This window comes from Petaurus breviceps, unplaced genomic scaffold (assembly GCF_028583685.1).
Source record: "Petaurus breviceps papuanus isolate PSGF00001 unplaced genomic scaffold, PetGlider_PUasm1.0 126, whole genome shotgun sequence".
NCBI classification, from domain to species: domain Eukaryota; kingdom Metazoa; phylum Chordata; class Mammalia; order Diprotodontia; family Petauridae; genus Petaurus; species Petaurus breviceps.
This window is the reverse complement of record NW_027185655.1, coordinates 74,802,499-74,830,011: the sequence shown is the minus strand read 5'-3', so window position 1 is coordinate 74,830,011 and position 27,513 is coordinate 74,802,499. Positions and strand designations below refer to the sequence as shown.

The 27,513-nt window shown below is 37.5% G+C and overlaps 1 protein-coding gene across 5 annotated transcripts in view; it reads right to left on the bottom strand.

Annotated features, from left to right (window-relative positions):
* AADAT (aminoadipate aminotransferase) overlaps window positions 1–19,423 on the bottom strand; it is a 34,732-nt gene extending 15,309 nt beyond the window's left edge. Inside the window, exons 1-7 of one of the 5 annotated variants that reach the window (XM_069096987.1) lie at window positions 19,306–19,423; window positions 17,814–17,931; window positions 16,129–16,297; window positions 11,376–11,508; window positions 7,838–7,912; window positions 5,932–6,141; window positions 4,437–4,502 (exon numbers count right to left, since the gene is read on the bottom strand). In XM_069096987.1, the coding sequence (XP_068953088.1) occupies window positions 4,437–4,502; window positions 5,932–6,141; window positions 7,838–7,912; window positions 11,376–11,508; window positions 16,129–16,297; window positions 17,814–17,880 (720 nt within the window). In that variant the 5' untranslated portion in view covers window positions 17,881–17,931; window positions 19,306–19,423. Of the gene's footprint in view, window positions 1–4,436; window positions 4,503–5,931; window positions 6,142–7,837; window positions 7,913–11,375; window positions 11,509–16,105; window positions 16,298–17,813; window positions 17,932–18,743; window positions 18,888–19,174; window positions 19,252–19,305 lie in introns of those variants that run through there. The other 4 variants (XM_069096993.1, XM_069096981.1, XM_069097003.1 and 1 more) reach the window with 4 other exon arrangements.
* Between the last annotated feature and the right edge of the window lie 8,090 nt (window positions 19,424–27,513).

Below are 27,513 nucleotides of genomic sequence, written 5' to 3'. Positions count from 1 at the left end.
ATAACTATAATGATTCTAACTCCTGCCACTCCTTATTGTTTACAGGAAAAAAAAAACTGCATGCTTTGGCAAAATAACAACAATAATTAGCATTTACATAGCACTTCAAAGTTTGCAAAATTCTGTATAAATATTAACTCATATAATAACCTCATGAAGTATTATTATTATTATCCTCATTCTCAAAGCCACCTCCAGGTTCCTAGAACTTCTGACTACACTGGTAGAGAAAATCAATAGCAATTACTTGCTTAGATAGGCCCTTTTTTACTTTTGTTTTAACATTTACATTATGATATTTTTGAATAATGACCTCATCCAGGGAGTTGTAGTCTTCTAAAGTCACAAAAGCTTAAGTCCTTGTCATTTAATCATGAGACTAATCATCTCAATCACTTCAGTTTTTCCTTAATCATATGTCCATATTGTCTTCCTTATTGCTAGTCACAAAAATCTTCTTCATAGTTAGACACCTGGCCTTTGAATGCCATCTCTGGAGGTAGCTCTCTTTGGTTCAATAGTTCTACCATTAACCCCTGTGTGATTTTGCATTCATGGTTACAATTACCTCCTCTATTGTGGTAGAGATGTCAAAATCTAAGTCCCTGGAGTATGGAGATTATCATGTAACTTATGAGTGTGTGCCATTGTTTAAATTGGCTCCTGTTGTTTCTGAAACTCAAGCCTATGATTAAGAGCTTCAGGATTCTTGGGGGACTCTGACTTTCATGGCAATGAAGAGCAGTGGCCTTTAGAGCTTATTAATGAGCACACTGAAAATTCATTTTTCTATTGTCAACCTTCAGGCCAAAGCACTTGGCATGGTGTAATGTACTTTGGAATCCATAAAAAAAATACCAGCTCTGGTTCATTCTGTCAGATCAAAATTTATGGGAAACAAGATGAGCTAGCTACTCAAGTCCAGAAACACATGTTGCTTCCCACTTAATAGGTAAATAAGAACCCTATAATAAATAAAGATGCTACCCATTTCAGGACAGGGAGATAATACTGTTCCTCTCAGATAAATCATGCCCTAGTTGTGTGACCTTGAGCAAGTGATCTTACATTTCTGTGTTTCAGTTTCCTTATCTGTCATATAGGAAGTAATACTTGTATTACCTACCTCTCGGGGCATTGGGAAGAGGGTACTCTGTAAATCTTATGAAATATGCTTTGAATATTTGAGTGACTCATCCATGGATCTTTGATATCACTAGTATGGATGGTGCTTTTACTCATGCTAATTATAACCCATTCATTTTTTTCCATAAATCTTCCACAAAGGCTTTACTCAATGTGACAGAGATCTTATCCTTTCCTCATCTTTCATGCTATTCCTCATTCTTGAGATACACACACACACACAAACACACATACATATACAAATCTTTGATGAGGTTTCTTATACAACCTTTTTCAACTAAGTCATCTATAGTAACAAATTAATCATTTTTCCCTTTTTTTTTATACCATGTGCCATTTTGATTCTTTAAAAAATTATGATGTTGTGAATTTCATGGTGAAAAACAGAATTGTGGTACATCATGAATAGGAATGGACTATGTATTCTATGGAGGAAGTATTTTGATTGATAATAATAAGAAGAATGTAGGGTAATATATATTCTACAATTTATAAGACACAAGGAAAGGAATGGAGTGTGAAAAATCTAAATTTAATAAATATCTCTTTAATAAAAAGGTAATAATAACTCACAAATTCATGATACTTTGAAATGTGTCTTACTATTCAATAAATTTTGTTTCAATGAAACCAAAAAAGGAAAGGGAACCAACACCAGTCCAAATATAATATCTGAAAACAATCAAGAAAAATACTACCAAAAAAGTGACTAGTAAATTCTTCCATATTAAATCATAAAATTCTGTTATTTACCATTTGTGAAACTAAAAGAAATTTGTATATTTTTACCTTGGTACTTAACCTGGAATTTAATTATTTAAATAATTGTAATCAATGTTTATATTATTATTTTGGTTCTTTTCCCCATTTTGCATAATTTCATATATCTTTCCACACTTCTTTGAATTGTTCATATTCATCATACCGACTAGGTGTGTAGTGATATGATGAGTTGTTCTAAATCTGCATTTCTCTGACTAGCAGCAATTTTGATTCATTTTTCATGTGGTTAACATTTTTTGTACTTCCCCAAAATGAGTGTTTCTTAATATTCTAAATATAAGTCACTTCTGAATAGGTATTGGATGCTAGAATTTTATTAGAGATTTTTTTTTTCTTTTTGAAGGGCAATTGGGGTTAAGTAACTTGCTCAAGGTTACACAGCTAGTTTTTTTGTGTGGGTGTTAAGTGCCTGAGGCCAGAACTGAATTCGGGTCCTCCTGACTCTGGGGCCAGAGCTTTACTCACTGCGACACCTAGCCGCCTGTTAGAGATTTCTGATGTAAATATTTTTCCTTAGTTTCCAGTTCAATCTGTTTAAATCCCGAGAAAGATTATTACATTTGGTTCCCTTCATACCTCCTCTTATATTATTTGCTTTTATAATTTCACTGGTGTCAGTCAAATCTTGAACTCTGCACAAATGTATATACCCATATCCACACAAAACACAGGCTATGTGTTTCTATAATACTGACAAAATCTTTTCACACCTTTCATGCTTATTCTCCAGAGAGATGTAGGGTTTAATCAGAGGGTTCTTCTTTCAAACCACAATAATGGTCTCTTCTACTCTGCCCCACAAACTTGTCTTCTTCATTCTGCTCCCATTTTATGGGGGTTTCCACTCGATTTCTAGCCACTGGTTCCTCTCCATCCCTCATTAAGTGGAATATCAAAGGTAAAACATTGAAGAGATGACAACTTTTCTATTCCTTCAAGAGTATGGCCAGAACCGGATTAAAAAGTAGTTCCTATCTGATTTTAATGTGTTTGTATATTAATAAAAAAAAGAACATAAAGATGTGTGGTTTTCTAAGACAATATGGGGTCCACAAAGATCCTTAATTATGGTTTATTGGTCCCTTTTTCTATTTGAGTTCAACTCTATTGCTTTAAAGTCCCATTTAACATCTTAAGGTTTGCATCTAAAGGCCTTTTAATTGGTAGTACTGGATTCTTCTCCAAGAAGAGCTGAAAATTTTCAGTAATATTAAAAATCTACTTGTCTCACAAGAAAATAAATCTTCTCTCTCTTTTTTTTTTGGTATTAAGCATTTTGGAAATAAAGACTATTTTTTCTTGGTTTTTAAAATTAATTTTTAAAATTCTCAATTAGAAATCATATACAATTTGAATTAGTATTTTCTGTCATATGATTTGTTTCTTCCTGGCCTTGGAAGCTTTGAAGAACTGATGATTGATAACTACATTTCCAGGGGATCTAAATATGGAGTTCCTTTGTTAGTTTTCTAATATTCTGTTGATTCTATTGATCTCACTTTACCTTATTTTCAACACTACCAGGAATTTTTTTCTTTGGTTTCCTGAAATCATCTACTTAGGGTATTTATTTCTTCAGACTTCTCTGGGAGACCAAGAAGTCTCATAGTCTCAATAAGTTCTGTTCCTCAGTTCTATCTCCTTAAATTTATAAATATCTCAAATCTTTTTTCTGTTATTTTGATTTTATTTGTTCTGCCCATTTTTTTGTCTTCTAGCTGAATAATTTTAGTATTATATAATCTATATTTTGGCTAAAATTTTTCCTCAGAATGTTCCAAATAGTTGAGTCCCATATTTGTCTTTTTTTTTTGTTTTTAATGCTTTTAATATGGTCTTTATAGATATCAGATCTTCCTTTTTATGACTCTTGTTGAACTTATTAACAATTTTGAAAGTTCATCTGGAAGATCCAAATTCATTTCTGAAGGGCTTTATTGTCATTGTTATCTCCTTTTGTCCTTTTTCTCTGTCTTTTATCTCATAAATTTTTCTTTACTGTACTGGAAATAATTTTTTTTCTAACTCAATTCTTCAGTCATTCACTTTTCTGTTAGATGATTCCCCAGCCCCTTAAGATTTCTTTCCTTTCTCCTCCACTTTTGGTTGTTTTTGCATTTTACTTGATTCAGTTGTTGATGAAGGGGAGCTAGGGTTAGTTATAAGCATTCACTTTTCTATCTTGCCATCATGGCAGTTTTCAAACACAATGTCTTCAGCGATCTTCATAATAATTGTTCATTGGGACAACAAGGCAGGTTTTATCACTGACATATTTTTTTTAACAGATGACAAAACTAGCATTCCAAGGGATTAAGTTATTTGACCAAGGTCATGTTGATAAGAAGTGGCAGAGCTGGCTGGTAATTGAACTTAGATTTCCTGATTCAGACTAGTGTTCTTTCTACTACACCACTACATCTAGGAATCAGATGGCTGACAACAAATAAAAAATCAAAGTTATAGAAGTAGTTCTGACTATAAAATAAGTATACATGATAACCTACCTTGTTGAATTGGAGAAAATAGTATGGATCATCTTCTATGATGAGAAAATCATATTTTCTTGCCAGCTAAAAATGTTAAAGCAATATAATTATTTCTTAGTAGTTACTTGGAAGTTAAAGTCAATTAGCAACTCAGTTTCTTACATCTGTATCTGTCCTATAAAGTGTGAAAACCTCCTATTAAGATTCTTTTTCAAACAGAAAAATTAACATGAGTAAAAAGGCACCCTCTTTTAAAATATCTCTTAAACCTATAGAGCTGGAGACTCCATTCCAGTTCCAACAGTCAGTCAATAAGCCTACTATGTGCTAGACACTGTGCTAAGTACTGGAAATACAAAGAAAGGTAAAATAAGTCCTTGCTGTCTTGGAGCTCATAACCTATGCGGTATTTTTTTACTTATATTAATTTAATTTACTTACATTTTTACTTTTCATTCCTCTTCAAAAACATATGCAGTGAAAAACCAAGGAGAACTGATGGACACCTAAGATTAATACTTAGAAAACTACAGGTTGAATTTATATACTAAAAAAGAAAGCAAGCTTTAAGCAGTAGAAATCTGTAGTTTCATTTACAATCCTCTTTTTCTGTTCTAAGTTATATTTAGGGAAATACCCATTTGTTGTTTGTAAAAAATAAAACAAAGAGAAAAAAACTGTAAATTATATATCATCCTTGTTTCTTAACAGAGATAATTCTTAATGACATGAGAGTCATGTTAGTAGTTAGGGAAGGAGGAAGGTTAAAAACATACACTACAACAATATATTATACAGCAAACTTAGAGGTAATCAATAATGAATGATCTCATGAGTATGCATCTCACCCACAGACCAATATCCCTATACATAAAAATCATCCACAGAAAATAGAAAGAGGGAAAAAAACCAACCTCATAAATATTCAGCGGTAGAGACGGATTATGTTTAAACTAATTATTTGTTGCTTTGGTTATAGCTAATTTATGGACCTAGCAATGAGACAGCAGATTGGGGACTTCTTCCTTATGAGATTTGTCCTGCAGCTAACTTAGCATTCAGAGACTCACCACGTGATAGGTATTTGTGTCTTCTCATGGATTTAGAAATTTCCTCATACTCAGAACTTTTCATTTTATCTGAAAAATGACATTTCCTACTCCTTATTCCCTTGCCTTCCATTATGTCTATTAGTCATGAGGTAAGAAGCTATATTTCTAGAGTAACGAAGTAGCTAACATTTTTCTCAAGACTATCCAGACCTAAGATTTCAATCGCAGTGTGTAAACTCCCTCCCCCAAATGCAGATGGTTAACTTATAGTCTTAGAGGATTGGCTGAAGCACTGACTTGCCCATGGTTACATAGCCAGTATGAGACAGAGGCAAGAAATGAACCCAGGTCTTCCTGATTACAAAGTCACCCTACTCTTTATCATGACATGCCGCTACTAGAAACTAAAAGTAAACAGGAATAGGAATAGGGGCTCAAGTGGTGAGAGTCTATTGGAATACCTCATATATTTCCTTTTTTCGTTCATATGTTAATGATGTTCCTGTAGGGTTGCTGCCATTTGGAACTGTATAAAGGAATTTGGGGGTTTGTCTTTCAGGTGTCTGTGCATCCTCTGGTCTCCACTTGGAAAGTGCTGCTTGGAGAGAATCTGGAATAATTCCATATTGGTCACTGTACACATTGATAATGTTGCAGCCCAATGGCCTCAGCTGTTGAGAAGACATGAACAAAGGAAACCCAATATTCAGACAAGCAATTCACTGTTTAAAAATACAAATGGAACCAGTACCCCAGTGTGGTGTTATGAGAGTTTTGCTGTTCATCGTCTTGGATGTTCATGCTCTTGTAACTGGGCCCTGGGCAAATCACTCATTCTCTCAGGGCCCCAGTTACTTCATCTATGAAAAGAGGGGATTGGACTTGATCTCTGTCTTCTAGCTCTAAATCTAGAATACTATGACAGTAAGGAGTTAGAGGGCCGAGTCTATGCATCCCTTTTTTCTCTGGCATCTCCTTTCCAGTAAAGTATTTTGGACACAGTAGCATCTCTGTGAACATTGTTTTAGGCCAATTACAAAACACAATTAACTGTGCAAAATGTTCTATATGCTAATACTAATGGCTCACATTTATAGGTCACTGTATAGCTTACAAAGAACTTTATTATTTCTATGAGGCCAGTAGCAGAAGTATTAGTATCCCTCTTCTCCCTAATCTCCATTTCTCTTGAGATACAAAGAAATTCAATAACTTGTGCACAGGCACATGGTGAGTAAGTGATATAGAAAGGTCTCAAACCCTGGACTTCTCATTTCAAGTCCAGTGTTCTTTCTACCCAGTCATGCTGTTTTATTGACTAATTAGCTATGTGCAAGGATGATAGTCTTATGTTATCCAATAAATGAAAGAAAATCAGGAGAAATTATTTGGATTCTAAGAGATACATTGATCAAGTTATCTTCCCAGATATATTCTAAAAAAGAAAAGCAAATTTTCCTCTTAGTAGTCAAATGTAAAATTATACACTAAAGGACAATCATTCATGCTTTCTTTGTAATGACAGGAATCTTAGAGCCATAGACCAGACCTACTATGGTTAGATAGTCCTAATAAGTTCATCCTAATATAGTAAATTACTAACTTTTAATGTTATCAATCACATTTACATAGTACTTTATAGTTTTGAATAAATGGTTTCCTTATAATTGTGTGAACCTGTAATATCTTTTTTCAGATGCTACTTTTTCAATTTTTCATGTTGTCAAATATAAATGTTTAAAGTAGATACTCAGGGTGGCTAGGTGGCGCAGTGAATAGAGCCCCGGCCCTGGAATCAGGGGGACCTGAGTTCAAATCTGGTCTCAGACACTTAACACAAAAACTAGCCATGTGACCTTGGGCAAGTCACTTAACCCCAACTGCTCTCCAAAAAGCAAAAAAAAAAATAAAGTAGATACTCAAAAACATTTATTTTTTTTTCAAATTTTAATACTTGGGCTCACTGATTCTGAGTAAAAGTTATCAAATTTTGTTGTTGTAGTGCTCAGAGGAAAGTCCCATAAAATAATCATACCTTAAATATCTATCACAATTTGTAAAGTGCTTTAGCTTGCTTTATTACATCTAAGCCTTATAACTCATAAATATACAGGGCAGGTACTCTTTTCCCCAATTCAGAAATGAAGAGGCTAAGATTCAGATAGGTTACATGGCTTGTCCAAACTCACACAGCTAAAAACTGGTAAAGCAACAATTAGCAGTTAGGCCATGTTATTTCTAAGTCAGTACACTCTGTATGATGCCATACTGCTTCTGTATTGAAGATGTAATTCCAAGGGCAAACAGGAAACTGGATTTTATATACTTATAAAAGAAGGAAGTGTAGTTGTTATCACACATACTCACAGCTGCCAGAATCCCTGGATAAGCAGGTGTTTCCAAGAGGATATTATCTCCAGGGTTAATGAGCATCTCAAATACCTAATAAGACAGGCATCATTTAGCTTAAAACTATGTGTCCTATGAATTTCCAGTCAATTTTTAATAGAAGAAACAATTTATTCCTATAGAGAATAACCAAATTCTATACTAAGGAAAGTGAATCTTTTTTTTTTTTTAAATTAAGGGCTGCTGGCTTATAGGGAAAAAAAAATCACTTGAGGACCACAAAAGTAAAAAGACAAAGGTAAAGACAGTTGGAAAGGTAGACTTGAGTAACAATCCCCTCTTTGTTATGCTGTATATATTCCTGCTAATTAGCTAAAATCTTGTCATGGTCTTGTATCTCTGCAGAAATGGAGATTCCACTTCTTTTCAGATGTGTCATGGGGTAAATGGAAATAAGAATGTGCTCCAGTGAGTCTTCAGTGGGGCTTTTCAGTTAATTGTCCCCAAAGACCAGTCATTAAATCAACTAACTCTGGTCACCAAGCAAATGAATGTGAAGTATAAGAAACATCAGAAAAGTAACCTCAGGAAAAGTTAAAATCCCTGCAGCCATTTAAAAATTCCTTGGCATACTATGCCAATAGAAACTGGAATGAAATAGGATCAAGAGATTACAGACTAAGGGGTGCCTAGATGGTGCAGTGAGTAGAGTGCCGGCCCCGGAGTCAGGAGGACCTGAGTTCAGATCCGGCCTCAGACACCGAAGACACACACACACACACACACACACACACACACACACACACACAAAACTATCCATGTGACCTTGGGCAAGTTGCTTAACGCCAATTGCCCTCCAAAAAAGCAAAAAACAAAAAAAAAGAGATATTACAGACTTCAAGCCACTATTAGAATATATAGCATTGTATTAACAACATGAGGCAAATATGAGCCTTCATTTTTATATTTACTGTTTTATAGTACATGTTGACTAATCAGTCTCCTGATACAGTTTACCATTTACTTTGTGTTTCACTTACAAATGATTTTATGCTGCAAGGTCCTTTGCTGGGTGCATGTGGAGACATTTTACCATCCATAGGCTGCATACTTCATCAGAGGGATTTGGGCCTTTATGAGAGCCACACTGTAAAAATCCTTTTTCAATGCTTTCCCATGTTGTGGGAGTAACTATGGGTTCTCAGGGGATATGCCAATTAAGCATAAGGTCTGGAAGATTCACCCAAGTTGGAAAGGCTTCAAATATGGTCACTGTGACCAACTGAGTTTGCTGTGCCAGCCTACCTAAGTATGAAGAAGCTCAACAACAGTAGGTTGAACACTAAGGAATGTGTTTCATTTGGCTATGTGTTTCATTTGCGTTTCATTTGGCTATGAAACATAAAACATACAAAATAGCCCTAAGGGAGTGTCCACGTAGGCAGTGATGGCAGCAGAGTAAAGGAAAAGGGGGCAGAGGTGACAAAAATTACATGGGTTCTAGAACTAGAACCATTCATTTAACCACTGATATTTAAGAAGTGAGACTGTAATCCAGTGACTAAAGAACTGATAAGGGAACTGATTTGCCTCAACACTGATATTCTTGTTCATAAAACCAGAAAATATAAAGAAGATTCAGTCAAATGGAATGACATTCTCCTGCAAACAAATGCAAATAAAATGCAAAAAAAAATGCAATGCAAATAAAAGACATGGTGGCATGCCATCACATCCCCAAAGGAAATGAGAAATTTCACTCATGGTACTGGTTATCTTTTGGTCATCTAGTATTGGTCATATCTTCTGGAAGTTCTCATGACAAGCTTAAGTTTAATAAGATAATTGCAGCTTAAGGCAAGATCTATTGCAAGTAATAAAGAAATTGAGAAATTTTATGAAAAGGTTGATTAGATCCTTCAAATTAGATCCTCCTACATGCCAACATATACATAGATATTCACCTTATAAAGGTGAGCATGCTGAAGTATGATGAAAAATTATGTTGGAAAATATGGTTTGAGATTAAAAATTGAGAGCAGCCAGATTTCCTGCTATCTCAGAAGGATCACATTTATAAATCATGAACAATTTTTCGAGGAGAGTGTCAGAACATAAGATTTCACTGTTCCTATTGTTTATGGATTTTTAAAAAGGTGACTCAGAACAAAATATCTTAAAAACTGTTCTCCAATTAGGTGTGTCTCCTATGCAGTTTGCTAAGATGATTTAAGATTCTTTGATAGATAGGACAACAAAAATATAACTTTGATTAATGATACTTTGACTATAAAAATCAAACAAGTCATAAAGTAGGGAGATACAGAATTCAAAGTATTCATCAGTGCTATGAAGAATGCCCTCTGCATAGTATGAGAGGGATTATTTATAAATAATGAGTTTTCCAAATACTCCAGTTTGTAGATGACATTGTGCTGATTACATTAAACCCCTCCATACTATGGGGCTCCTCCATGAGATACACAACTATTCAAAAAAAATTGATCTAGGAAGTAATATTAGAAAGAACTAAGTTAAAAAAGAATACACATTTCCCATAGTATGACAAGTATTTGGATGCCTTTGGATAAGCTTACAGTATAACTATCTTCAAAAAGCCTGAGTGTAAGATGGATCATGAAGCAGGCCTACAAAAATGGTGGATTTGGCTGTATTTGGAAAACTGCAGCACTTTTATGAAGCACCATAAACTCCAAAGAATCAAAACTGAGGGTGACGCAAAGGGTGATGGTGATACACTTGTTGGGAATAAGTCACACTACATTAAATTATCAATGAAGACATGGTATCATAAAAGATAAACCACGTATCACTCAAAAAAGAAATGGAGGAGTCTATAAGAAAAAAATGAAGACGTAACAGATGGACAGATGGGAAATGTGGCACTAACAACCAGAAGTTGTTAAAGCACCTAGAGCAGGGGTTCTTTTTGTGTCATGGACCTTATTGGCAACCTAGCAAATTCTATGAACTATTCCTCAGGTGAATATTTTTAAGTGCATAAAATAAAATGCATAAGATTATAAAGGAAACCAATTATACTGAAATATAATTATCAAAATCTTTTAAAAATAAGTTCATGACTCCCAGGTCAGGAACCCCTGAACTAGAGGAAGGGCTTCAGTACAGCAGGTAGAAGATCATGGAGGCCAAGGACAAGAAGTGGGGAGGATGAAAAGGCATGTGAAGACTTGTGATTTGCCCCCATCAATAATTTAAGGATATACTGATGTAATATTTATTTAGTAATGATAATATTCTAATCTATTCTGTATTACTTGCATTGATAGGTGGAAGCACAAGTATAAAAAATGAATCCAAAAGTTGCTTCTATTTGGCTTGTGTAGGCAATCAGCCACACACATACTCACTCATCTGTGGCATTCCTTAGTCTTCAGCCCAAATGCTTAACCAAAGTGGCACCAACTAGAATCCAGAATCCAGATGATTCACTTATGGGTAACCAACAGGTGCATATGTTTTTAATAAATATATTCAATTCTACCTATAGGAGCCATATTCCTTTCAGTCTTACTTTACAAAGGCCTTCTTGGCTCCCAGTGGTGATGCATAAATCCATTTGTCCTTGATCAGGACTGAACTGGGCAGTGGGGGGCTTGTGGACACTAATCTGGAACTTTTTCAGCCAGGACAACAACTCGGGAATCCTAAAACACAAATTAAATTTCAATATTTGTTTTTGCTCAGTGCATAATTCATTCTATATTATTCAGAGACAGGCTTATACGAGTTACTCTGAAATTACCTTTGGCCACATTTTAGTGAAAAATATTTTCAATTCAACTCAACAAACATTTGTTAATCACCTACAAGAAGTAGGGCACAGCTGGAGTAGCGATCTGGACAGAAGACAAACAAAAGCAAAAATAGACCTAATTAATAGAGATAAGAAAGGAAACTACATCTTGCTAAAAGGTACCCCAGACAATGAAGCAATATCAATGCTAAATATATATGCACCAAGTGGTACAGCATCCAAATTCTTAGAGAAGTTAAGTGAGTTACAGAAAGAAAAAGACAGCAAAACTATACTAGTGTGAAACCTCAACTGTCCCCTCTCAGAACTAGATAAATACAACCAAAAAATAAACAACAAAGAAATTAAGAAGGTATACAGAATATTAGAAAGGTTAGATATGATAGACCTTTGGAGAAAACTGAGTGGGAACAGAAAGGATTATAGCAGCATATGGCAGCTACACAAAAACTGATCATATAATAGGGCATAAAAATCTCAAAATCAAATGTAAAAAGACAGAAATAGTAAATGTATTTTTTTTTGGATCATAATGTAATAAAAATTACATTGAACAAATGGCAGTGGAAATATAGATTAAAAATTAATTGTAAAGTAAATAACTTAATCTTAAAGAATAGGTGGGTCAAAGAACAAAATCATAGAAATAATCTTTGATTTGCTTCACTTAAGGTACACAGGCACAAGATTGCAGTGATTGTGGGAGCACTGTCAAGGCTTGATTGATCATTTCAAGCTACACTGTAAGCTTCTGACTCCCAAGTCAGAAGAGGCAATTCTGAAAAAATCTAAATTATTAGTATATTCATTATGTATATCATATAGATTATTATAAAAATCATAATTCCCTTTACAAAATTATTTCCTGGATTTCCAGTGAGGTAATATTTATAAAGTACCTTGAAAACATCAAAACATTATTAAAGGAAAAAAAAAACTAGCTGTGTGACCTTGGGCAAGTCACTTAACCCCAACTGCCCTCCAGAAGGCAGAAAACAAAAACAAAAAAACATTATTAAGTGCCAATTACAGGTATTGTCATTATTATTCTATCCTCAGGTTTCAAGGTCAGGTGGAGCCTTCTGGCCCAATCAATCAAGCCACATTTGATCCCTAAAGGAATTGATTTTTGAGGCGCATGCTGGCAGCGGGGTGTTATGGTCAAGGACAGCATGTTCTTAATGATGAAGGAAGCAAGGATAAGTTTCTAGCATTCAAATTTTACAGAAACACATGAATAATTCTGCAGAACACAATGTTCTGAATTGTATTTTGGAGTTTCTGCCAGTGTAGAAAAAAAAGAACATAGTTAATTATTAGAGAATCCTTTAAAAACAAGACTGGAGAGGATCTCAAAATTAATTAGTTATCATTTGGTCAAACTGAAACTTTTAAGGTATGTGGAAGTCTCCAGAAAGCTTACTGTACCTTTTGGCACACTAAGTCACAAAAAGAGATACTGGGAATAGAAGGCAAGTTAACAATGGCCTGTGGTGAGACTTCTCTCAAGTCTCTTCTTGAGAGAAGACACTCTCAAGAGTCTTCTGCTGCTGTATTCCCATTCTCAAACTTTTTACTTCTCCCAGCTCTTGCCTATGCCTTTATAGAAAAATAACTGATCAGCTTTTTAATTATTATCTTGAATAAAGTCATAGGATCATAGATCCAAAGCTAGAAAGGATTTTAGTGGTCATTGAGTTCAGTGCTTCTTAAACAGTGGGGTCTCGAACCAGTTTAAGAAGTGCTGAAGGGGTTGCCAGTGGACAAAGTTTAAGGACTACCTCATTGTAGTCCAACCCCCTCATTTTACAGATGAAGAAAATGAAACTCATGGAAATTAAGTGACTGCCTTGAAGTGATAGAGATGACTTGGCAGAACCAGGATTTGAACAGAGGTGCTCTCAACAGCAGGAAACAATGCACTGAGATTGGGAATTGCAGAAAGATATCAAAACAGGTAGGGAATAAGAGTGAGAAGAAGGGAAGCCAGGAAGGAATGAACTAGAAGGGAAAGAAAAGTAGGATAATGTATTGAGGAAACAGCTTCTTTTTCCCATTCAGAACACTAGATCTGCTTGTTGCTTCCAGCTCCTTACTGAGAATCATTCATGCATAGCTTTTGGAGACATTAAATGGTGCTACTCTGACTTTTTCTGTACACAATCTCATCAAATGACTATCTGATGTCATCTTAACAGTCCATCTTCCTCCCACAACATTCTGAGAATCACAGGTTTCGAGGCAAAAGGATTTTAGGGGCCATTCTAGCTGAATTCTCTTTTTATAGATGATAAATCTAAGGCCAAGGAAAGTTATGTAACAGTGCCCAACTATTACACAGGTAGCAATTGTTGGAAGCAGGAAACTTATCCTTGTATCTCCCTAGCCAATACTTCATTATTTTCTAATGCAGGTTAAAATATTCCTGTTTCTCTTGAGTATCTATATGTGATATCCTTCTTTATCATTAAAAGAGAAAAATAAAACAACTTTTGGTATATATGTAGACTATAATCTCTCCTAGGTTGTTGTTGTTGGTTTTTTTTTGGTCCACACCAGGGATCTTTATTGAATGGAGAACTCTGTAGATTATTAACAACCCAGTAATTTAAGTTAAGACTTTGAAACCTTAAAGAATTGCCCTGGGGCATTGAGAGGTTAAAATGTAACTTGCTTAGGGTCACATAACTAATATGTGTCACAGGTATAACTTGAACCCAGGTTTTCATGACTACTATGCTGGCTTTCTATCAACCATGCAATACTTTGTGTTTCTTAAGCTGAAAGGCTGGGACTCTTTCGATTGGCTATTTCACTAGATTCAGGATCATCCTTGTGACTCTCTTAAATACTAATATCCATCACCTACAAGTCTACTGCCCAAAGGGATATCTGTTTTAGTGATTAGCAAAGAGATGGGAGACTTTAAGTGCCATCTTGTAGGATTTTGTTCCAGTAACTACATGACAGCATAAATCACATAAATGTTCTACTATAAGAAACTTCAAACTGAGCTATATAGAAATGGGATCTTAAAAATAGAAAATACACTGATTTTGTAGTAACAATTCCACTTGTACTTAGTAACTGTCATTTTTAATGAGCAGGGACCACAAATGTAATATAGAATTCTAACTGTGAGCAAACATTTTGATTCACAAATTTAGAATTAGAAAAGTTTCAATGAAAAAATAAGGGCCAAAGATGATCTTATTCATCTTTGCATTACCCACAATACTTGGTCATGCCTTGCACATACCAGGCATTCAATAAATATTTGTTAGATGAATGAATGAATGAAGGAAGGAAACAATTAGACTGTGAGTTCCTGGAGAGCAAAGAAAACATTTCTTTGTACCCTCAACACAGCGCAGTGCCTAGCACATAGTTTTATTTAAAAAAAAATATAGCACATTATTAATAAATGCTTGTTGACTTGTCTTTGTGTATGTGTGTGTAAGTGTAACATATATGTCTATATATACATACACATATATGTTTGTGCATCTAGATAGATTTATATACATATATACTATATAGGCCTCTGATACATACTAGCAGTGTGATCATGGGACAGTCACTTAACCTCTTAGTACTTTAGGCAACTCTCTTAAGATTATAAATTACAGAGAAGGTGATGACCTTCATTAGTGGAAGGCATTTTCTCAGCTGGGGGGTTGCTACACCAAAGAAATCATAAACCTAGTCTCTATTCTTACCTATATAGGGGTGTGTGTGTGTGTGTGTGTGTGTGTGTAGATACATACTTGGTATTTTATATTTACTTTGATTATATATTTACTTATTTGTATATAAATGAGGCCTGAGTTCAAATCCAGTTTCAGACACTAGCTGTGTGATACCAGGCAAGTCATTTTACCTACTTGAATCACTCTTCTCTTATATAAAATGAGAGAAATAATAGCACTTACCTCACAGGGTTGTTGTGAGGATCAAATGAGATAAAAATTGTAAACCACTTAGCACAGTGCCTGGCACATAGTAGGTCCTATATAAATGCTGTTATTATTATTATTATTAATTTCCTCTCTTCCTACTCCTCCTTGAGGTCAAGAACTATTTCATTTTTCTATTTGGAATCCTAGTATGTAGCACAGAGTAGGTACTTAAAACCCTGTTTAATTTGATTCCTGATCCCAAAGCAGGCCCATTCTGCCTATTGTGAATGAGCATTGCTTTGGTAATTTAGTGGATCTCAGAACTCACTGGTGTGATCATCCCTTTACTGGTTCACACTGAAACTCATCTATGCTATGAGAACCCATACTAACTATTGCTATTTTCCAATAATTCCCCAACTGCAAATATTTTTCCCTGTTTCTGTTTGTCCAACCCTCCAATCTAACCTAGATTAAAAGCTCTGTTAGAAAAAAGAAAAGCTCTGTTAGAAAATACCTTACTTAATTCTGCTAAGTACAGAACTTACTGCATTGCTGATGCTATTGAACATTAGGACATAAAGTTACCATGTCATCTTTTTTATAGCTACCCTGCTGAGGCAGAATATTGAAGTGCCCTCTTCATTAAATCTTCCCCAAATTCAATGGTAGTTCCATCTTCTATGGTGATCTTTGCATTCTTAAAGGGGAAAGTGTTAGGATTTGGAGCTCCTCCAGCCAAGGAAATAAGTGATGGTGGTGATTTCTGCATCAGTTCAGCTAGAAGAAACATGTAGAAAGGGAAATGACAAAAAAACCTTCATTCTAGGCTATCACTCTTCAACAAGGAAAGTATCCAAAGTGTTATAGCCTGTGGAATTTTCTCTTTCCCTCTTCAAGATAGAGAAGGCTGAAAGGACTCTTATCTTACTTAAATATATCACAAAACCCTCAATTTCACTGGAAAGTGTGATCTTTCCACCAAAGTTGAATGAGATCCCTTTACCCCTTGGTAATGAAATGGTGGCATTAACTGAGTCTGAATCCACCTTTAACACCACATGACTACAGGCAAGTCACTTCTCCCTTCACATTTATGTGTCTCAGTTTCCTCATCTGTACCTGGAGTAGTTTAGTTTCCTCACTAACAACTCTAGATCCTACTCCATGGGGCTGTTGTGAGGATCTATTGAGACTGTATTAGTCAAACACTAAAATAACATCAGCTATTATTAGGTGTTCTTCAAGAATGGCCAATACTTCCAACTTACCAATGAAATGATTGTGATCTGAAAACCTTTTGTTGGTTAACACACTTTTGATAAGCTCCATTAACTCAAACACCACTACTTGCATGAGATCTTGATCTTCCTCTCACTATCTTGAAATAATTTTGTATTGCTCTTTATTTAACTTTAGATTTATTTTTTTGGTGGGGAAGGCAAGGAAGTGACTTGCCCAAGGTCACCCACCTAGTGTGTCAAGTGTCTGAGGCTGGATTTGAACTCAGGTGCTCCTGACTCCAGGGTCAGTGATGTATTCACTGTGTCACCTAGCTGCCCCTAGATTTATTTTTACTTATATTTCTTTATTCAGTTACTGTATACATAGGAGCAAGGATCTGGAGCTGGAAGAGACTTTTTTTTTGCTTTTTGGAGGGGCAATTGGGGTTAAGTGACTTGCCCAAAGTCACATGGCTAGTTAAGTGTATGAATCCAAATTTGAACTCAGGTCCTCCTGACTGACTCCAGGGCCAGTATTCTATTCACTGTGCCACCTAGCCGCCCCATGGAAGAGATATTTAAAGTCATCTAATTAAAACATCTCATGTTCCAGACAAGGTAAATGAGGCCCACAGAGACTAAATAATTTGCCCAATATCATAAAGACAGTGTGACATTTTGTTTCCTCACAGTAGATACAATTCCCTTGAGGGCAGGGGCTTTCATTTTTGTTTTTATATATGTCCAGTATCTAGAATAGAATAGAACATATTCTCATATATGTAGTTTCATAAGTGTTTGCTCAATTGAACCAAACCTTTTTTACCAGTCTTGGTAAAAAACTTCATTGTCTTGACCTAATTTATGTTTTCCCCTACCCACTTTCTAAAGATGTGGGAACTCTAAGTGGGTGACCTGGATAAAATGTTCACAGCAGTGATCAGGAAGAGAGATAAAGGTCTGGGATAATCAATTCATGATCAACGAAACTGAATAGCTTAGACTTGAATGTACTTGTCCAATTGTCAGCAACACCCGTGGAAAGCATCTGATAACAAAGAAACCATACTCACTCAGCTGCCTTATTGGAGAAGGCTTTCTTGCAGCACTCACTGCTGTGAGGAATCGAGTATAATTCATATTTGTAAGGGTGATAAGAAAAGACAGTTCCTTTCTTCAGTATCTTCAGGGCTAGAAAAACGAAACAGTGAACTTCTTGGTACAATAATGCCAAGTTAGACTGACAAACTTCATTCTATACATAGTTGCTTGTCTGCTCAATTTGGTGTGATGAAACAGCAATTGATACTGAATACTTTTATAGTATTTTTATATTCTCTGGAGTAGGTGAAGCAATAGGTGACCCAACTCCGAAATGACAGAGAAAAGAGAACACATGATCTCTCAAAGGAAGACAATTATACAGAAATAACTATTTAAAATTATTTTGTTAAGCATTGTTATTAATTAAATATAAAGTAACTTATTAAATATTAATACTAATAGCTAGCATTTGTAAGGCTTGCAAAGCAAATATGTTATCTCATTTGATTCTCATAACCCTGGGAGGTAGGTGCCATTATTATCCCCATTTTTCAGTTTTAGAAACTGAAGCAGACAGAAGTTAAGAGATTTGCCCAGAATCACAAGGCTAGTGTCTGAGTCAAACTTTGAACTCAGGTCTTCCTGACTCCAAGTGCAAAACTTAAAAAAAAAAAAAAAACCCAAACCTGCAAGATTAACAACCACTACTTTTAAAGTCTATATGGGAACTGTGATTGTTGTGGCCAACCTCAGATAGTGGCAAAGTGGTTTATTTAGAGTCAGAGGAGGTGAGTTCGAACCCTGCCTTGTATGATCCTAGGCAAGTCCCTTCAAATCCATGAGCTTTAGTTTCCCCAAAATAGCTGCAGAAGTTATTTCCAGCTGCCATACAAGCTGACCCACAGACCTCCTCATGTAAGTCAGCTTCAATCTACAACTAGCATTTATTAAGCTCCTACCAGTCACTGTGCCAAGTCCTTGTTCAGAGAAAGGCAAAGACCCCGTCCTTGTCCTTCAGGAACTCAAAGTTCAACAGGGATACAATAGCAGCGCCTTACACAGATAAAAGTGTCTTTTCTGGGCTGGCGGGTGGCGGCGGGGAGGAGGCTGGGGGTTGGGGGAGGAGTAGCTGGACGTGGAGGAAGGAGGGCAAGCCCCTGCTTTCCGGAGCCAACCAGGTTGGCCTCTCCCTGCCCCTTCCCTTGGCACCTCCCCCAGCACGCCTATCGGAGGGACCCACCTCCCCCGCCCCGCCTCCGCCTCAGGCCAATAGCGTGCCGCCCTGGGCTCCCCGCCCCCGTCACGTAATCACCTGGCCTGGGAATATGGCGTCCTCCTGGAGCCCCTGGGCTGGGGGAAGGGATGAGCGAAGGAAATTGCCCAGGCTTACCTTGATGGACTGCTCCCTGACCCAGCTCAGCCCTCCAGGGCAAGGGGCGTCAACTGCAGGGAGGGAGAGGGCATGGACTGCCTGCCGGAGCTAAAGTGGTGGAAAAGCAAAAAATTAAAAGGAGCTTTTACCTCTTCAGGAGCTCGGGGCCAGCAAAGGTCTTTACTTCTCGAGGGAAGAGAGCTCACAATGGGACTCGGCAGCCTCCGGTACGGCTCCCAATACCGAAGGCTGCCGGCTGCGGGAGGGGGATGGGGGGGTGGGGGTGGGAGGGAGAGGGGGGAGAAAATCGCAGCGGACGCTTTGTGATTGTTTTATGCCATCTGCTGGTCGTTCTGGGGAACTCCCTGCAATTCTTTTCAATTCTAACTTCTAGCTTTGCTCCTACTGTCCTCAAAGCCCAGTCTAGGCCCCCCGGATGCCTACATACAAAAAATAGCAAAACGTGTCCTGACCTCACAGGGCTGACTGGGTGACTTTGAACAGCCCTCCGCCACTTAAATCCAATTCATCTTCATGTTAAGACTTCACTTACCTGATATTACGGTCCTCTTCGAGAATAAAGGACAAACAACAACAAATATTTTCCACCGAGGGGATAGTATTGGATTCAACCGACAGGGGCAATAGTGGAGGCGGCCATTGTGCAGATAAATAAATAGAGAATAATTAAGAGCATTAACTGGGTCACAAGAAGAGGGAAAATACTTGAGCTGTGTTTTGAAGGATAGGTAGGAGTTCTAAGAGATGAAGGCTTCTTACATGTTTGTCTCCTCAATGCCCTCTACCACACAGCTTAAGCTTCACACACAGCACACCATCTCTCCCCAGTCTGTGCCCAATTCATTGGCTGAACCTAGTGCCTGAAATGCCCTCCCTCCTCACCTCTGTCTTTTAAAATCCTTGGCTTCCTCACGAACTCCAGCTCAAATATTACTTTTTGCAGGAGGGCTTTCACAGCCCCCCAGCAGCTGATGCCTTCCCCTCAAGGTTATCTTAGGATATGTTTTGCACATACCTATTTATTTGCATGTTGTCTCTACCAACATCCCCCCACTCCATCCCTTATTGTCCTCCTTGAGGACAGGGACAGCTTTTTTTTTGTTGTTGTATCCCTAGCTTAGCATGCTGCCTGGCCGATAACTCTTATTACTAGCTGCTGATGAGTAATTCACAGCCAAACTCATAGAAAAAGCTGTCTAAATCCATTGCCTCCACTTCTCTCACTCATTTTTAAAACCCCTTTTAACCCAAGTATTTACAGAAATAGCTCTTTCCAGAGCTACTAGTGAGCTTTTAGACGTTATTTTATTGATATCTTTTGTTTTCATACCAACTTCATTTAAAAAATAAGTCCCTCTTGCTCTCTAACAAAGCTGGAGAGTGATCCCTTCTAATAAAGAACGAAAAAGAAAGAAAATAAAGCAGTTCAGCAAAACTAAGCTACACTTCAGCCAAATTTGACTATCTATGGTGTTCTAGTTCCACAATTCCTCATCTCTTCAAAGGAGGGAGGGAAATATATTCTCCTATCACTTCTTCCAGGACAGGTTTGGTCATTAAAATTACACAGTGTACAGTTTTATTTTCTTCTTGTTCTTTCCTTTTACATTTTTGTAGTCATTATATATATTGTTTTCTTCATTCTGCTGACTTCATTTTACACCATTTCACAAGCCTTACCATGCGGTTCTGTATCTTCATAACCATTATTGTGATATTGTTACCTTTATGTTCCATAATTTGCTCAGCCATTTCTCCATCAATAGACATTCTTTTTTGGTTTATTTTTAGTTTACAACATTCATTTCCACAAGATTTTGAGTTACAAATTTTCTCCCCATCTTTCCCCTACCCACCACCTCAAAACAGTGATCCCACTGAATACCTCCTTCCCAATCTGCTCTTTCCTATATCTTCTCCCATTTCCAATAGGGCGAGATGGATCTCTATACCCCAGTGCCTGTATATCTTATTTCCCAGTTGCATGTAAAAAAATATAATAAAAAAAATTTTAAGCATTTGACTTTAAAACTTTGAATTACAGATCCTTTCCCTTCTTCCTTCCTCACTCACACCCACTGAGAAGATAAGCAATTCAATATAGGTTATATATGTGTAGTTACTCAAAACATTTCCATTGTGAAAGACTGACTATATTTCCCTCCATCCTATCCTGCCCCCCACTTGTTCTATTTTCTACTTTGACCCTGTCCCCTTTCAAAAGTGTGTGCTTCTAACTACCCTCCCCCTGCAATCTGCCCTCCAATCTATCATCTCTCCTCTTATCCCTTTCCCCCCTGCTTTCCTGTAGGGTGAGATAACCAATTCAGTATGTTCCCTCCTTAAGCCAATGTTAATGAGAGTAACGTTGACCCATTCCCTTTTGCCTTCCTGTTCTTCCCCTCCATTGTAACAGTTTTCTCTTGCCTCTTTTATATGAGATAATTTACCCTATTCTGTCTCTCCCTATCTCCTCTCATTATATTCCTTTCTCACCTCTTAATTTTATTTTGTAGATATCATCCCTTCCTATACAACTGATCCTGTGCCCTCTGTCTATGAATACATGTATACATATATACATACTCACATATGTATTTATATTCTATATTCTCTCTCTATATATATTTATGTGCACAAGTTTATTGTAACACAAGTTACAATTGTCGTTTTTCCATGTAGGAATGTAAATAGTTCAATTTACTATTATATATACCCATATACCCTCATATATAGACATATGTATGTATGTATATGTATATATACATATATATGCATTTCTATTCCTTTAAATTATTCTCATACTGAAAAAAGTTTTATAAGTTACAATTATCATTTTTCCGTGTAGGGATGCAAATAGTTCAACTTTGATAAGTTCCTTATGATTTCTTTTCCCTGTTTACCTTCTCATGCTTCTCTTCTTGTATCTGAATGTCAAATTTTCTTTTCAACTCTGGTTTTTTCATCAAGAATGTTGAAAGTCCTCTATTTGATTGAATGACCATATTTTCCCCTGAAACATGATACTCAGTTTTGCTGGGTAGGTGATTCTTGGTTTTAATCCTAGCTCCTTTGACCTCCAGAATATCATATTCCAAGCCCTTTGATCCCTTAAGGTAGAAGCTGCTAGGTCTTGTATTATCTTGATTGCGTTTCCACAATATTCAAATTATTTCTTCTTGACTGCTTGTAATATTTTCTCCCTGATCTGCAAACTCTGGAACCTGGCTATAATATTCCTAGGAGTTTTCTTACTGGGATCTTTTTCAAGAGGTGATCAGTGAATTCTTTCAGTTTCTATTTTGCCCTCTGGTTCTAAAATATCGGGGCAATTGTCCTTGAGAATTTCTTGAAGGATGATTTCTAGGTTCTTTTTTTAATCATGGCTTTCAGGTAGACCAATAATTTTTAAATTATCTCTCCTGGATCTATTTTCCAGGTCAGTGGTTTTTCCAGGGAGATATTTTACATTGCCTTCTATTTTTTTTCATTTGTTTGGATCTGTTTTATAGTACATTGATTTCTCATAAAGTCATTAGCTTCCAATTGCTCCAATCTAATTCTGAAGGAATTATTCTCTTCGTGAGCTTTTGAGATTCCTTTTCCATCTGGCAAATTTGGCTTTTTAAGGCATTCTTCTCCTCATTGGCTTTTTGGTCCTCTTTTGCCATTTGAATTAGTTTATTTTTAAGGTATTTTTTTCTTTAGTCAGATTGTTGACTCGCTTTTCATGATTTTCTTGCACCATTCTCATTTCTCTTCCCAATTTTTCTTCTGTAGTGAACTTTCAGAAGTTTCTCAGCTTTGCTAATGAAATGTTCCCCTTCCCTATATTATTATCTGAAAGGCTACAGGGCAGACAAGCAAGAGGATGTATTATGAAGGGAATGTTTTGGGGTCCTTGAACTTGCTAGGTATATTCTCCTGTCCTATACAGTTAACTGCAAAGGTTACCAGACAGATAGCAAGAGGGCGTGTAATCTTTTTTGTTTATGCTTCCGGATATGGTCCTAGAATAATACCCTGATAAGTAACTAACATTAAGCAAGGGTAAATAGTGAACATGACTAAGGGAGGCTCCTTCTAAATTATCTGCATTCCTTTGACATAGGATCTTTCTACATTGTCTGCATTCTTTTGGAGTGTCTACATTCTCCTGGGGGGGGGGCATAAAAACTCTGTGAGCTCCTTGCATCTTTGGCTCTGTATGAAATGGTCCTGTAATAAACAGACTATTGATTACTCCCCCATCTCATTATTCTCAATGCTCGCTAACCCACCAACTGCTCTGGCCACAGTATTCTTCAGCTTCTCTTACTTGATTTTCAGAATCCTTCTCGAGCTCCTCCATGGCCTGTAACCAATTCATATTTTTCTTGGAATCTTTTGATGCAGGAATTCTGACTTTGTTGTCTTCCTCCTGTTCCATGCTTTGATCCTTTTTGTCCCCCCAAAAGCAATCTAAGGTTTCATTGCTGTGCTTGCTTTGTGTCCTCTGCTTGCTCATGTTGCAACTCAGTTACTTGACTTTTGAGCTCTTTGCCATGATTCTTTCCCTTCCCTCCTCACCTACTCCCACTGGTACTGTGGCCAATGCAGTTTGTGGGCTAGAGAGCGGTGAGAATAACGATATGGGGGTGTAATCAATAGTCTGTTTATTATGTGACAATTTCATACAGAGCCAAAGATACAAGGAGCACACAGTTTATATGCCCCCCAGCAGAAGGTCTACATGACTCAAAAGAATACAGACAATGTACGAGGTCCCTCCTTTGATCTTCTTTACTATTTACCCTTGCTTAAGGTTAGTTATTTATTAGGGCAATATCATAGGACCATGTTGTGATAGTAATAGCAATTAAAGATTCCCCTGTATTGGCTTGGTTTTCAAACTGATTGTGTTAAAACCCAGAGCTTGTTAATCCCACCTGTGGGATGGACTTGTTAATGTGAAAAGAAAGTCCTGAACTGGGAGGAGCTGGTGACGTAGATTTGGAGAGACAAGAGAGAGGCAGAAGAACTTTTTGGAAGCAGCACCTCGTGGAGGCAGAGAGAGAGACTGAGAGAATTGCTGGGGGCCACTTTGAATTGCCCTGGACTTTTGAGACCTGCCCCCTGAGCTGCCAAGGACTGAGGAGACATGGCTGTTTTGCTGGTACTTTGTCTGTCTGTTTTGATGTTGTTTTGCCAGATTTGTCCACTGGTGAAAGACAGTCCTGTTGTTGAAGAAGTCCTGGAACCTGGCTTTTGGTTAAGAAGCCCTGAGACTGTCCTGCAGACAGAGAGTGAATACTATCCACTGGTGAAGGACAGTGCTGTTGTTGCAGGGGTCTGGGAACCTTTCTGTTGGTTCAGAAGCCCTGAAGAAGGATTTTCTTGTTGTATGTTTACAGAAATCCTGGGAGAGGGTTTTGCTAATGTTTTCAGGGGTTCTAGGACTGTTCTGCAGACAGAGGATGAATTAATGAAGAGACTGGCAATGTATCTTGTGGCCTTGCTAAGCTTTGTCTCCCCAGGAACTAAGATTGCTGAGAACTTGCCTTGTGTCAAGATGAAGAAAAGACCTCCATTTGGGTATTAAGTGCTGTGCTTAAACTTGTTGTAACTCTGGGGTAGATTCAATTGTGATCCAGGGGTGGGGAACTTTTGACCTTTTTGTGTTCTATGGTTGAACAAATGAATGTACTTTACTTAGATTGGAAACTAATCTCCATTTGAGAAGAGGGGCTTTGTGGTGGACTAAATGAAGGTACAGCCTGGTGTGATAGTAATGGCAATTAAAGATTCCCCTGTATTGGCTTGGTTTTCAAATTGATTGTGTTAAAACCCAGAGTTTGTTAATCCCACCTGTGGGATGGGCTTGTTGATGTGAAAAGAAAGTCCTGAACTGGGAGGAGCTGGTGAGGTAGATTTGGAGAGACACTAGAGAGAGGCGGAAGATCTTTTTGGAAGCAGCACCTCGTGGAGAGAGAGAGAGACTAAGAGAATTGCTGGTGGCCGCTTTGAATTGCCCTGGACTTTTGAGACCTGCCCCCTGAGCTGCCAAGGACTGAGGAGACATGGCTGTTTTGCTGGTACTTTGTCTGTCTGTTTTGATGTTGTTTTGCCAGATTTGTCCACTGGTGAAAGACAGTCCTTTTGTTGAAGAAGTCCTGGAACCTGGCTGTTCACTAAGAAGCCCTGAGACTGTCCTGCAGACAGAGAGTGAATACTGTCCACTGGTGAGGGACAGTGCTGTTGTTGCAGGGGTCTGGGAGCCTTTCTGTTGGTTCAGAAGCCCTGAAGAAGGATTTTCTTGTTGTATGTTTACAGAAATCCTGGGAGAGGGCTTTGCTAATGTGTTCAGGGGTTCTAGGACTGTTCTACAGACAGAGGATAAATTCATGAAGGGACTGGCAATGTATCTTGTGGCTTTGCTAAGCCTTGTCTCCCCAGGAACTAAGATTGCTGAGAACTTGCCTCGTGTCAAGATGAAGAAAAGACCTCCATTTGGGTATTAAGTGCTGTGTTTAAACTTGATGTAACTCTGGGGTAGATTCAATTGTGATCCAGGGGTGGGGAACTTTTGACCTTATGTTTGGAAACTAATCTCCATTTGAGAAGAGGGGCTTTGTGGTGGACTTAATTAAGGTATAGCCTAGGGGTGGAGAAGTATTTAGAACAGAGACTTTGTAATTGATTGAATGATTGGAAGGTCCTGGGGTGGGGTAGTACTTGGAGATTATTTAATCACACTTAGTAAATGCTGTATTTTGAATGATGTCATGTTTTGATCTTCTCTGTTCTGAGTTTGTTACTGAATAAAATGGAGAGCACCTATGCTGGTATTCTGAACCTTGGGAAGTTGCCTTTCCTTGGCATTACATTGTACCTGGGGTGGAGTAGTATTTAGAACAGGGACTTTGTAATTGATTGAATGAATGTAAGGTCCTGGGGTGGGGGAGTACTTGGAGATTATTTAATCACACTTAGTAAATGCTGCATTTTGAATGATGTCATGTTTTGATCTTCTCTGTTCTTACTTTGTCACTGAATAAAATGGAGAGCACCTATGCTGGTATTTTGAACCTTGGGAAGTTACCTTTCCTTGGCATTACATTACACATGTTCAGAGGAATAAACAAACAAGATTACATGTCCTCTTGCCCTGTAACATTTCAGATAATTGTATCGGGGAGGGGAACATTTCATTATGGGAACCCCCAAAAGTTCTCTACACACTGGGAAGACAAGCAATTCAATATAGGTTGTACATATGTAGTTACACATGTTGCCACTCAATTACTTGACTTTTGAGCTCTTTGCCACATTTCAAAATAGAAATTCAAAGAATTCATCAATCACCTCTTGAAAAAAATCCTCAAAAGAAAACTCCTAGGAATATTATAGCCAAATTTCAGCATTCCCAGGTCAAGTAGAACTCTGCTTCCAGAGAGGAGAGCTTTGTCCCAAATTGCTGGGGATTTTTCAGCTGCCAGAGCTATTAGTTGGGTGCCATCTCTGAAGCCCTCATAAGCTCTGGCCCATTGGCCACATACCTGACCTCACCCAAGACAGCCATCCAGATCCAAGTAGGTTAAAGTAAGAGTGATTACCCTCTGAATGGTTACTTGATCCCCCTATAATCTGCAGGCCAGGAGCTCTGGAATCAGCCATGTGGTGGCTGTACAGCTGCCATGCCTCCTCTACCTCTCTCCCTGGGGGCAGGGGTTGGGCCACACTCTTGTGTCCCCCCCAGTTCCAACAGAGTTCCACATTGACTTTTTACTTTGTATCTAGCATTTATGGGTTTATAAGTCTGGAAACAGCCACAGCTGCTGGTGATTCACTCTCCTGAAGTCTGCTCTAGCTACTGCTGGTGGGGGCTGCTTTGAGGTGATCATGTGAGACTGCACTTGGCTCTCTGCATGCTGTGATTGACCCTTCCTGTCAGCCTGATAGGCTGCCTTCAGTGGGAGATTTGTTTCTCTCTGTCACTTTGTGGGTTCTGTAGCAATAGACATTCTTTTGTTTTTAATTTTTTGCTGCTAAAAGAAAATGCTGCTATAAATATTTTAGTGCATATAGAACCTTTCTCTATTTGCCCTCTTTTGGATAAAAGCATAGCAGTGAAATCTTTGGGTCAAAGTTATGGATGTTTTAGTCTTTTTCTTATACTTCTAAATTGCTTTCCAGAGTGACTGGAGCAGTTTACAAGCTCATTAACATTCTATCAGTGTGCCTGTCTTTCCATAACCTACTAACCCATGATCCTTTAATTACCAAATCTGATGGCCTTTTCTCAGTTGTTATCTTTCTTGAGTTCTTGGCAATATTTGATACTAACTACTCATTCC